Genomic DNA, 12856 nt, shown 5'->3' with positions numbered 1-12856 from the left:
TGTGAGCCCTTCTTAAAAAAAAATAGCCAGTAAATAATTCAGTATTATTGTAACATTGTTTTACTGCAGATGTAACAAATATTCTTTGTTTCTCAAAAATGGCAGCACAGCACAATGTTGTATGTAAAGCCAGAGTCCTTCAGCACCATCTGCTGGCATCCAGTTGAAGCTGATCTCAGGACTGGATCCTAAGCACTATCTAGTAAAAAATTAAAAATACCTATTCACATTTTGGAGGAAAAAAATTATATGTAGTATAATTTTTATCCTTTTTGTTGAATTTCTAATGAGAAAATACAATGTAAATTTAAGTTCAACATAGGAACTGAAACAGAAATAAATCAGGAGTGTTTTGTTAAGTGGGACTGCAAAAAGAAATTGAGTACTTTTTTCTTTTTGCTTTAAAGGGTTTTAACAAGCACAATGTTACATTTTTCTATGTTGCAACTCTAATTCAGTACAAAGTATATCATAGAGAAGATCCACAAAGCTTGGAAAAAGTATCCATGACATGTTTTTGAAAGGTGTTCTTTTACCTAACATTTTGTACTAAATATTCTTTTACCTAACATTTACTGCATTATTCAATGTTAGCCTTGAAATCCTCATGAAAGCTTAGTGGACAAAGCCCCTGATGCTGTAACTCGTCCCACAGTCACCTGTAGCTCCACAGGTAACAAGGACTGGGGCAATCTCTGTGAATCTAGAACAGAGCCTTAAATTCTGCAGCCACAAAAGCTCCCTGTCCTTTCTTCTTTCAGCTGTAACACATTGATACCTCAAAGAGTTTGAGCCCTTATTGAACCTCATTGTATTGAGGCTTCCAAGTACTCTGTAAATCACATAGAAATGATGGTTCTACTATTTAAACTGGAAAAAGGATGAGGAATAACGGGTGGATGGATTCTGGTGTACCTGGAAATCTGCAATGATGGCACACAAGCCAGATAATTTTGTATTTATATCATTCCAAAAGTTGTGTCATGGATACCTATGGGGACAAAGTCTTCATTGAAAAGAACTTGCAATAGCATTCACAGATAATTTGGAAAGCAGCTAAATAGTCATAATGGCTTGGTAGTGATGAGCATGTAAGTTTGTGTGCCATAAATATTTGTTTTGGCCAAAAGTATGTCCTACAGTATTAAGTGTAGCATCTCTATCATTCTTGTTTTCAGCTGGCTGAGAGATTGTGTTTCAGGACTTGTCAATCAGTAATTCCAAGAAGCATTGTAGAGCAAGTTTTGAGGCAACCGAAGATGTATATATTTTGAGACTGGAAACAAATAAGGAGTTAGGATGCTGCTTTTTTGGCAGTCACCTGCTTCAGGTGTTACTAAAATAGGATGCTTGAAATTTCCAGCAGGATAAAGATATTTAGTACTCCATGAAGCAACACAGACCTTTGGGTTCCAGGAAAAACAGTGCTGTGTTTATGACTTGTAACTAATACTTGATGTGGTAAAATTATATTCAGATGATAAATGAATACAACCCTAATGTGCACTATATACAGAGTTGTGGGATGATGTACTAATGCATCACATCTATTTACTGTGCTTGGTTGCTGAGAAAAATCACTATTCACTTTATAGTCTATACCATGTAAGACAGAATAGGTAGTGCAGAAGATACAATAATTTATAGCCTAGAATAAGATCACAGCATAAATGTTATAAAAATTATTTGATCAATACAATAATCCTGACTTGGGTGAGAAATTATTTTTTAAGTGTTTCTGGGTTGAAATTCTAGTAGTAGCTCTCTTACCATGGAGATACTGGAGTTATGGCCTGATTCACTGACAAAGTATCTGGTTAAAAGAGTTACTTGTATAAAGCTAATTTATGCATTATCTGAACTTGGTGTATGCCATCAGCGCTCCCAGTTACATTGGTAAGTGAAGGTGGTAAGCATCTCTCTAGTACACTATACTTCTGGTGGTATTATTGATTTGAAATTACCTTGATAAAAGTAATCAAACAGCTCAAGCACAGACTTAAAAATAAATTATTTTGATGTATTTTAGTAGGGGGAAATAAAAAGATCATAAAAATGTGCTAAACTCAGTGGAATTATCATAGGAAACCTCTCATCTCAGATTATATTTTTCCCAAGTTATGAAATACTGTATAAGTTTTAACTAGATGTAGTTATCTTAGTTTATCTTACAATTCCTCAGTAGCTGCTATTTCTGACTGAAATAATTTCTTGATTTTTTTTTCTTCTTTTCTGTTTAGGTTTGTTGTCTTTTTTTCTTGAACTTACTAAGTAATGGTACTATAAACCACAAGAGAGAAATATGAAGAAAATATATATATTTCTTTTTAGTATAAGCAAAAAACAGCCCCTTCATAAACCCATTTTAGAACATTATTAGATAAAAATGACAATATTCTAAAACTTCAAAGCTGCCATAAGTATTATGGCAGTTAAGTAACAGTTTATGAAGTCGGGATGGTGCAAATATTAAAATATTAGTATACTCTGACCCTGAATATTCACCTGCAGTTACTTTCTGGGGGCTTCAAAAAGCACTGGGTTCAGTGGGAGGAGTCCTGCTGAATGACTTCCAGGACTTGCAGCAGATGAATCCCCACTAAGGGAGAACCTGTTCCAGAAAGTTTTGTGTTGCACATGGTGTAGGAATTAAGAGACTGGAGATTATTGACTTTTGAAGTCTGAATTGTAATACCCAGTTTATGAAGGCCTTTCATGAAGGATCTTCTTTATTCTGTTTGTTTTGGAAATGTAGCTTTTGTGCACAGCATTTGTGAAAATTCTTTCATTAATACTGAATAAATGTTGGTCACTTGTTGCACTGAGTGACACTGAGGGAAGTACAGTAAGCCCTCCTGGGTTATATTTACTGAAATGAATCCTTCAAGATAAAGCTAATGTATTTTTTTCTTACTGAACAAACCATGGCATCTCCTGTGCTTTACATGTTTAGACCTTGTTTCAGGATAGAATGATATATTGTTTGAAGATGTTGTTCCTTTCCCAGCAAATACAGGGTTGAAGTGGTTTTTTGCAAAACTGAAACTTGCATCTTGGCATAAGGTTGTACTTTTTCTGGTAAAATAAGTCTGAACAGATGGAAAGCAGTTTGAAGGAATTAAGAGAAAATGCTGATGGAGTGTCACGTGAAGAAGCAGAACGATGAAGTTCCTATATAATATGAAAATATTGTATTGTTATATAAAAAAATTTATTTATAAAGAAAAGATTATTCAAACTGAAGCTTTAGGAATACTTCAGTGATTCTGTGTGGTATCACTTGAGTAAGATCCACCAGGTAGCTTTCCGTGCCAGTGAAATGGGGTTCTAATAATTTGGCTGATTATATGATCTATAAATAATATTAATACACAAACTTTATATAATGTTTGACAGTTATCACTTTGATGCAATTAAGGTCTGAAATTTGCTATATAATCAACATAGGACCTTAGCAGAGTCAGTTTTCTTGACTTAACCACATTTTTCTGAGAGCATTTTTGTCCAGATGTCCTATATTCTGTACATGCATCTGTACTTCCCATCTTTATTTCAAACCTTTTATTGTTTTCCTCATTTTTTAATCATAAAAAGCAACTTCAAAATCGGGAAATCTTAAAAATTAATTTTAGAAGGCCTTTATTACATGTATAATTTGGTTTGGTTGATGTATCATTCCGAGAAAGCACTCCATCACTTTTGCAAGAAAATGGTAAAAAGACAGATTAACTGATGCTTCATTTATTTGGATTTTATACTGACATAAAATCACATAATTAATTTGCCATTTAAAAGTGTCCCATAGCCTCTGCAATCAGAGAATAATTTAGAAATGACTGTTTAGTTCCCTGTGACTTACAATAATTGTCTTCTCAGTATAAAACATAAAAAGGAGCACAGTCAAATATTTTATATTTTAATGTGTTGCATAATACTATCTCACCCATAAATAGTAGGAAGAGTATCTTATATTTAATTGTGAGGTAAGTTTTTTAGCTAATCTCTGATTTGGTTTACTTTTAGGAAGATATTTTCTTCAAATGAGTTCTTGTGTTTGGTTCAGCTTTTACGGCTTAGTGCTGAAAATAAAGAAAGCAGCCATTTCAGGAATTTGCTGATGGATTTAAAATGCCATGATCCTGCTTTGTATTGTAACATCACCAAAGCTGAAAAAAATGGCAGAGAGAGACCCAGTAATAGAAAACAATTTCATGTTCTCTCCAGTAAGGCTTTTATTCTTCTGGATGTCATTAAACTGGAAGAAAGTTTTGACTTTGCCGTAATCCCACTGTTCCTTTTTAAATGTAGTTTCCAAAAGCCTAACATTTTTTCACTGATATATCACCACAGGCTGACATGATATCATGTGCTCTTTTATCTTCTGAAGCTTGACTTTTATGATTTAAAATGTACTTTAGTTACTCAAGTAAGAGTGATATTTTATTTTATTTTCTATGTGAAAACGGTGTTGCAGAAATTATTTATTGGAATGTAGGTGAGTTCTCTTGAAATAATTTGAATGGTTGCTGCAAAGGTAAAGTATTCTGTCCATTACTGAAAAGTAACTTTATGTGTGCCTCCTGTAACTTAAATAAATCATTGGTGGCACTTTTAGCAATGTGAATGTGTCATTAAGAATGTTACAGCATTCAGCTCCAAGCAGCGATCCAGTGGTAGGGTAGTCTGAGGATATCCCTATATCCTACACTGAGAAAAGCACATCTGTAAAACTATTGTGTCCTGGTTATTAGTGCTAGGATTTGAACTATCTTTAATTTCATTTGACTTGTTCATCTTCCTTAAGGATCTCCATAAAGATTCTCTGAGTATTCTTTTCAGCCCTTACTTAGGGTTTGCATCAGTGGTCGTAAACCTGCTTAGTGGACAAAGACTCTCTTCCCTTTGAAGTCACTTCCCTAGCTTTTCAAAAGGGTCTGTGAGTCTGTTCTCCTAAAACAATTCAGTAAAGTTTGAAGTGGTGCCCCTTAAACCAGCAACAAAATAAAATTTTCTCTTTCCATTATTGAAAACCATGACAATCTTTTGAAGCAATAACAGTTTAAAAGCTTTTAAAGAAATCTGTTCTGCTCTATGACCAGCTTTTAAGTTGACCCCATTATTTGGGAAATCAGAGGCTTGGAAACCCCTAAATACTTGACATTCTTATCAAAGGAGTCAGCCTGACTTTTCACAGGACTCTTCTTTTACAGTATCTATTCAAATCCTAAGTTCTTTAAAGATACTACTTAGTTTTCTTCTTTTTTGTTCGTTTGGGTTGGGTGTTTGGTGGGGGGTTTTTTTGTTTGTGAATTTTGTGGATTTTGTGGTTTTTTTGGACTTTTTTGTTTGGTTTTAGTGTTTCTTTATTTCAGATATAATTTAGGAAATAGTTGATGCAGTCTATGAAACACTGATTCTTCCATCTGTAGATTTATACTCTGTTATGTTTGCAGTCAAGTCCAAATTCTGAAAAGACTATGAGTGTTACTTAGGCAATTTTATTTTCTGTGAACTGTGATATATACACACATACAAACACACACACACACACACACATATATATATATATATATATATGTGCTCAGTTTCTACTTCTTGATTTAAGAGTCTTATCCCCTACATTTATTGGATGTAGTTGCTGACAGCCTTATGGAGATAAAGCCCATAATAATGTAGTTGCTGTAAGCAATAAGTTTACTCTCATGATTTTGTTTATTTGCAAGTCCTAATAATTAATTCAAGCATTGCTTCTCATAAGTGCTTCTAACTTCAACATCTTACATTCATTACTTCCTGCAACATTGTATATTTAAAACTTCCTGAATTTCAAAAGTTTTGTTAATGTGAAGTGTATAATTAATTCCTTACTGATCTATGTGAGTATGTGTTAATTCAATTTCTGAAACCAGAAGAAAGCAATAAAACCAGAATTCTAAATTTTTGCTAATATAGGCAGCTCATTTAAAAGAAAACAAATTAACAAAACCTCTAAATACATAGAACTGCCCCATTTTAGGGCTTCAGAATGACAAGGAGAAAGAATTTGGTCAGCAACATTAAATTGTTACTGGATGACAGTATTACTGTTATGGTTGCTGTTACATTTTCCCCTAAAACTTCAGGTTTGTGGTTTGGCTACGTAGAGTTCATTTATGAATCTTCTGAGGTGCTCAGCCCATGTTTAGGGGAGCAAAGTTCAAAGAGCAGCTTTGCTCTGAAAGGTTTGTGAGCAAAATTCACAGGATCAGCCACCTGAGAAGTACCTAGAGGTCATGAAATCCACCCTTATGCTTCCAATTTGTTGTGAGTTTTTTTCCTTTGCTCCTGAACTGTCTGCCATACTTCCTGGGCTTGAGTCAGTTTTTTCAAACATTATATGAAACAAAAGTGACAGCTTCTAATGACTCTTTCTTAAGAGATTAGGACAGTTCAGCAAGTTGCTCCAAAGCATGTTCAGATTTAAAATGCCAGCAACATATATGCCTGGGTGCGTACATGTATGCACACACATATAATGTCTGTGGATATATCTAAGAAGAAATAGGTTTATTTACTTTTCAAGGTTTTGTATTATTGATACAATTTGTAATAGTAACTGCAGAACAAATCAAATTTTGAAAGGTCAAAATTCTTGATTTGAGACTTTGTCAGAGATTATGACCTTTCCTTTAAAGCCATTGGAATGTGGCAGCTGCACAGATGTTTTGGGAGGTGGTATAAATGGTCTGAGTAAAAATATTCAAGCAAGCCCAGATCTTGCACTTCTTTTGCAGAGAAGTCTCTCAGTGTGCACATGTAGCTTCTGAGAAACTATCCCTTTAAATATAGCTCCATGATTTATAATAACAGTCGGTACCGGTAGTGCTGGTGCTGCTCTGCATGGACAGATTATTGCCATTTATCTTTTAAAAAGTTACAACCTCAAATGCAATTTGATTGATGCTAACTTAGTAACTAATGGGGTCAATTGGTCCCACTCTTACTCTGTGTCTTTGTAATACCATCTCCTCTTTTCCAAGTGAAAAATAAGGTTGATTTTACCACTCCTTTGCTGCCTTGTTGGTGTTTAAATGCTTTGTAGGATGCTATGAATGAGATAATTATATGGTAATACAAAAATAACTTTGTGATTTTTTGAAATGCCAGCACTCTTGGAAGGCAGTGAATAACCTGTGAGCAATGTTATAAAACTATTTAAAGACCTTTATAGCATTTGCTTACCCTTTTGCTGCCTTGACCTGGGGAATACTGTTTTTTCCTTTAAATGTGCCAGTTGTACAATTCTTTTTTATTGTATCCATATATGTTTGATTATAGAGAGAATTACAAAAAAAAAAATACAGTTACTGTAGCAGGGAAATGTCTAATAGGAGCATTAATATTGGGTTTGAGTGGGACTTTTTTGCAAATTCGTCATACTCGCTGTGGTCCAAGCTCCACATCTTGCAAAGAACTAGACTTCAGGCTGAGGTTTCAGCACTGTTATTAGGTTAAAATAAAATCAGTCACTGGAAGTTTTCTTTCATCTTTGGGTACTTCAGGTGTCTTCTCTTGAGAGCTACTGTAGTGATGCTTGCATTTACCAATGCCTGCTGTAGGAAAGGGTAGTAATTGACTTAAATCTCCCTCTCCACAAAATATAAATTAGAGGGGGAGACAGAGGGAGGGGAAACCAACTTTGGTTGGTTTTACTGCACACCTGACTTTCCTATTACTGCATGTTAGTAAATTGCAGACACAGCGCTGCTGCTGTACTACACAGGTAGGAGTGCAACCGTCCTGTATGCAAACCAGGAGCATTGAAGTGATTTGTAAGCAACATGAACTCAAAAGAGCAAGGAAACAGAAGGTGCATCAGTGATGGAAAGCAGTGATTTTGGGAATAGATTGTAACCAAGGATTGTTTTTATTGTTTTTTCACTGAAGGTGATTTTGCAACTCCTCGAGCTGTTCTGACAGGACATGACTATGAGATCACCTGTGCTGCCATTTGTGCTGAGCTTGGCCTGGTAATAAGTGGTTCAAAAGGTAAGGTAGCTCTTGTCATCTCTTTCTGTTCATGAAGCTATAATCCTAATAGGATCCAAGAGGAATATAGTCTCAAGTGGCAGAATTTATAAACTTTATGGTGGTTTTATTTCTAGCCCTTTTTTTTAGTTGCTATGGAATTTTAAACCTCTTTTTAAACATGTTAAAATGGAGTATTGTTCAGACATTCATAAAAGGAGGCAACCACATCAGTTTCCCTCCTGCTTGCTATTTCTGTTTGTTTATCCAGTGTGTAATTGCATATAGCATAGTTGGATACAGCCTTTGAGGGCCAGGATGGTTAAGAGTGGCTGTTATGGATAACTTCTCAAAAAGGGGAAGCAAAAATTAGTTTTGAGAGAAAGAGAATGTGCTGGACTGTTTGTTTGATGAAGGGTGTGTATAAAGTACTGGTAATTCTGTTCAGGCTCTTTCAGCTTGGTTGCAGAGCCTCTAATATGCTCCATTTGTGTTCTCAAAGATTTGCTTTTAGCAGGAAAATTATAAAGAACGGTGTTCATTCTGTGGACATTCTTTATTATTTTCTTATTAGCTTAATTGTCCACATTTATTTTTAAACTGTAAATTTATTTGAATTAGTATCTTATTTAGTATCTTATTAGTATTTATATTTACATATAAATATTTATTTATTTTAATATGTTATTAAGATCTCATTATCTTTCTACTTTAGTGTTTCTAAAGTAGTTACTCAGGGATACGTCTTCAGATTTGGGTGTACTTATGGTCTGTACCTGTGTTCATTTCTGTGTTATGCATGTGAACTTGTGTGGCTGATGTGCAAATCAGGTATTTGTCAAAATGTGTTAAAAAAGAAAATATTTAGTGGGTCATGTATGGCTTAAAATCATAATATGAGAACATACACTTGTAGAATACCTACCCATGTAAATTCATTACTCTTAGCTCTGTGTGTCTGCTTTGAAAATCTCCTTTCAAGGCTCAGTATGCTTAATTACTCAAAATTAAATAATCTCAAAATTAACTACTATCTGCTTTAAAAGAAAATCCACAGAAGGCAATCCACATGCTCTAAAATACCTTAATGGAAAGCTTTTAAGGGGTAAGCCATTTATCTTAGTGACACCCTTGAAGTCATAGGCGATTCACCTAAACATGGTAACAACCATTTTAAAGTAGTATAACAGTGATTATTTAAGTAGAAGTCATGACTTGTTATTTGAAAAATTATGTCTGTAATTGAGTGTATAAATCAATAACCTGAGATCCTGTTCTGTCTCACTAGAAGGACCATGTCTTATACATTCTATGAATGGAGATCTACTGAGGACATTAGAAGGTCGTGAAAGATTACAAGGTCCCGAAAGCTGCTTGAGACCAAAACTTATTCAAGCTTCCAGAGAAGGCCACTGTGTCATATATTATGAAAACGGCCTCTTCTGTGTGTTCAGTGTGAATGGGAGACTGCAGGCCACTATGGAAACAGATGACAAGATAAGGGTGAGTATCCTTAAATGTGTGCTGTCAGTTCCATGGGGAAAAGCTGTCAATGCTGGAGATGTGTGGTGACTCTTTCTATAGCCAGACCATAAATATGTGGTACAAGACCATAGCATAGCAGCATTCTGAAAAAGTTTAAGGGGACAATGTACTCTCAATAACATTAAGAGGAGATTTTTACAGTTTTAACTGTAAAATGACTCTGTTCATAATGTAAGGAATACTGCGTAGGCATTTCCTTGAGCTGAAGAATACAAATATTACTAATTGCTGACCAGGAGAGGCTGTGCTGCATCTTTACTTTTGAGTCTGAAGGCAGGAGGTCAGTGGACATGCTATTTTAAATGTTAGTTTTCCCTTTCTTTTGGCATCTCTGACTGCATTCCTGCATGTGTTGTGCTGAGCTCCAGAAAGTTTACAGGGATATGTCTATACTTAATTCTTTTAGCCCTTTGGCATTTGTTAAGCAGGCAGCAGAGTTCCACGTCTTTAGCTGCAAGATACATGGAGCAAGTCCAAAATTATGCAGGAGGCATTTTAAGCTTATGGCTTTCTGAAAATTATTTTATAATACAAAATGAGGGTCTCTTGACAGTTCCTGTGAAATAGTACCTATGAAACAGAACAGGAGCAGCCAGCTGTACTGCAGTACCACACCTCCAAGATGATTTTTGTAATCTGATGGAAGATCCCAGTAACTCAGCTGCTGGGATTTCCAATGTTCTTTTAAGTTGAAAACTCAGAAGTTTTTCCTTTATTTGGATTACACATGTCAGGAAGGAAATCCCTCTCTGCCATCATGTTTGTTTTACAGAATAATTGGCATTCTTTCAGCTGTTGTGCAAAGTTGTGAGCACTTCTTTCCATAATAAAGATGGAAGAATGTGTCAATGTATTTTAAAGAATTTTGATCTTCATTTTTGTATAATTTGTATGAAACTGCTTCATTAGCACTGAAGTTTCTGGTACAGTTCAATATATTCTACTTGAAACATTCTAAAACCCCTATCATGTACTATGCTCTACTAATCCACTATCCCTATATCATCCACTAAAATGTCAGCTATGCTGGTGGTGGAATATGCAGAAATAGCACTCTCTGTAGGTCCCTTTTCCATAGTGAGAGCGCAATCTGAAAGGGTTAGGGGGCATTTGATTTCTGTGTTCTGTGGCAGCACAAGTGTAGGTTTGAGGCTGGGGAAGTGAAGTAGTGTATATTTCTGTCCCCAGACATTTTTCCAAATTAATGTAGATTTTTGCATAGATTCCCTGAAATTGTTCCTTTGGCTGTCCTTGTACAAATACTTCTGAGATTTTCAGCCTACCCTTCATCTCAGAGTTTTTTCCATAAAGCAAGACCATATCACAGTGTTTTCTCTTTTTACATTAATAATGTTGATAATCTGTCACTTTCAGTTGTGATTATGTTGTCAGCTAGGCCAGCAAATCTGTAAAATATCTAGAAATCCCTTGCTGGATAAAACAATTTCTGTAGTGTTTCAGTCAGTACACACAGCTTTAGGAATGTTGCTGGAGGCAATGGAAGTTCTACTCTCTGTGGGCCAGAATTATGTTTGTAGAGGGGTTTGGGGTTTATTTTGTTTTGTTTTGTTTTCTTTATCTCCCAGTGGTCCCAGCTGAGCTTTACGCTTAAACAACCTACAGCGTCTCTGCCAGTGCTCCTGCACTACATCATCACTGAAGGAGAGTGGCAACTGCATGATTAAAGTGGGGCATTTAAAATGAATATCACCTACCCATGGGCTGTGCTGACAAACTCTCCTCATTGGCTTTTGCTTGGGAAGGGTAGAAAAGGGAAGGAAAAAGGTCTTAAGTGTGGAATTCGTAATGTAACAGCTTTGGTTTTCCTGTATCATTAAGGACCGGTATTTCAGGACGTTGTTGTAGTTGAAAACTTGTAGTTTTCAATAGTGATGTTGGGATCAACATTCTGATTTTCTTTCTTGTATTCTTGTGCTAGAAAGCTGCCAGAAAAAATTCAGACCCTCTGGGGAAATTCAGGGCCTAATCAATGCCTTCCACCTGTTTTTGTTTTAAATACTGTATTTCTCAGTGGAGCTTAGGCATATCGCAGTACATCTAGCATGTAGTGTTTAAATATCTTAATGAATACCTTTAACTTTAAATAGTCTGCTTGTTCTGAGAGGTAAAGTTATTTTACCCTAAACAAAGACTGTGTGCTGTTTCACCCAGAGGAACCAATTTATTTTCCTTTCCTGAGTCCGTTTTGAAATGTGGAAGTACCCACAAGACTCCTGCTGCTGTAAGCCATGTCTGTCACAGTGTCAGCTCTGCCTTTTTACAAAGCACTGCCTTTCAAAAACCTGAAATGTTAAAAGGGATTTGTGCAAAGTTTTGAGGTTTTCCAAGGAAATACAAATCAGAAATGCAGATTTTAGAATGTTGCTGAAATTGTGTGCTTTGGGGATTATTTGAGAGCCTGAAGCTCTGTTGTGAGAAAGATTAGTTGCAGGGTTGTTTCAGTTTCATACCTAGCAGAATTGCAGATAAACTACTCGGGGAAAAAGCACAATAGTAAAATTGATTCACGTTGTCCTCTATACCAGTTGGAGTAAAAGCATCCTTTTGTTTGTTAAATCTTGAAGGACATATCATGAAACTGAAATGTTGACAGTTACCTTTTTCTTCCATTCATTCATTCATTCCTCCATCCCTTCATTCATTCCTTCATCCCTTCATATATATATATATATATATATGTAGGCAAGTGGCTGAGAAATTTATTTATAAAGAATAAACATTAAATAAATCAACATCTTGTCTTCATGACAAGCCAGTGACTTAGTAAAATTGCATAGGTATTAGTAAGGGTTCAAAGCCTGTACTTTATTTAATCAAAAGATCACAAAACCTACTGCATGTTGCAGGTAGTGGAAGAGTTAAAGATTAATGACTTTAATTTGCCTTTTAATATAGCATTTCTTCAGTAAAAGCCTCAAGTATAAAATTCAAGTGAACCATGACCATAAGGTTAATGGATTTTCATCAGCTGAATTTTATAAGTGTAGCAAATAATTATTTGTCACGGTCTTCATTGCAATTTGGAAATACCCTTAGGAGGTTGCTATTGCTATAGAGAAGAAAACTACCCCATATTGATTCTTGCTTTTAATGAATAATCTTTTTAATACTTGTGTGGTTAGTTAGATCTCGTGATCATCCATTCAGTGCATGCTAGTTGTAGATAATTTTCAGTCTTAACCAGTTTGTTTTCTGCCCCTTTCTTACTCTACTCTTCTAAGACAGCCTCTAAATTAGAGTTTTCAAGCTCCTTGTGTCTGTGCTTTTGAGGTGCTTAGCATGT

At 35.4% G+C, this 12856-nt stretch overlaps 1 protein-coding gene across 6 annotated transcripts in view; it reads left to right on the top strand.

Annotated features, from left to right (window-relative positions):
* The window catches only part of LRBA (LPS responsive beige-like anchor protein), a 369063-nt gene that overhangs the window by 348679 nt on the left and 7528 nt on the right, over positions 1-12856 (top strand). For all 6 annotated transcript variants that reach the window (XM_088057132.1, XM_014254789.2, XM_014254786.2 and 3 more), the window contains 2 exons: positions 7927-8028; positions 9296-9510. In XM_088057132.1, coding sequence (XP_087913258.1) covers positions 7927-8028; positions 9296-9510 — 317 coding nt within the window. The remainder of the gene's footprint in view (positions 1-7926; positions 8029-9295; positions 9511-12856) is intronic.

This window comes from Pseudopodoces humilis, chromosome 6 (genome assembly GCF_049639895.1).
Source record: "Pseudopodoces humilis isolate 2021_Gansu_Grassland_sample_001 chromosome 6, ASM4963989v1, whole genome shotgun sequence".
Lineage (NCBI taxonomy): Eukaryota > Metazoa > Chordata > Aves > Passeriformes > Paridae > Pseudopodoces > Pseudopodoces humilis.
This window is presented reverse-complemented; position numbering and strand designations above follow the sequence as displayed.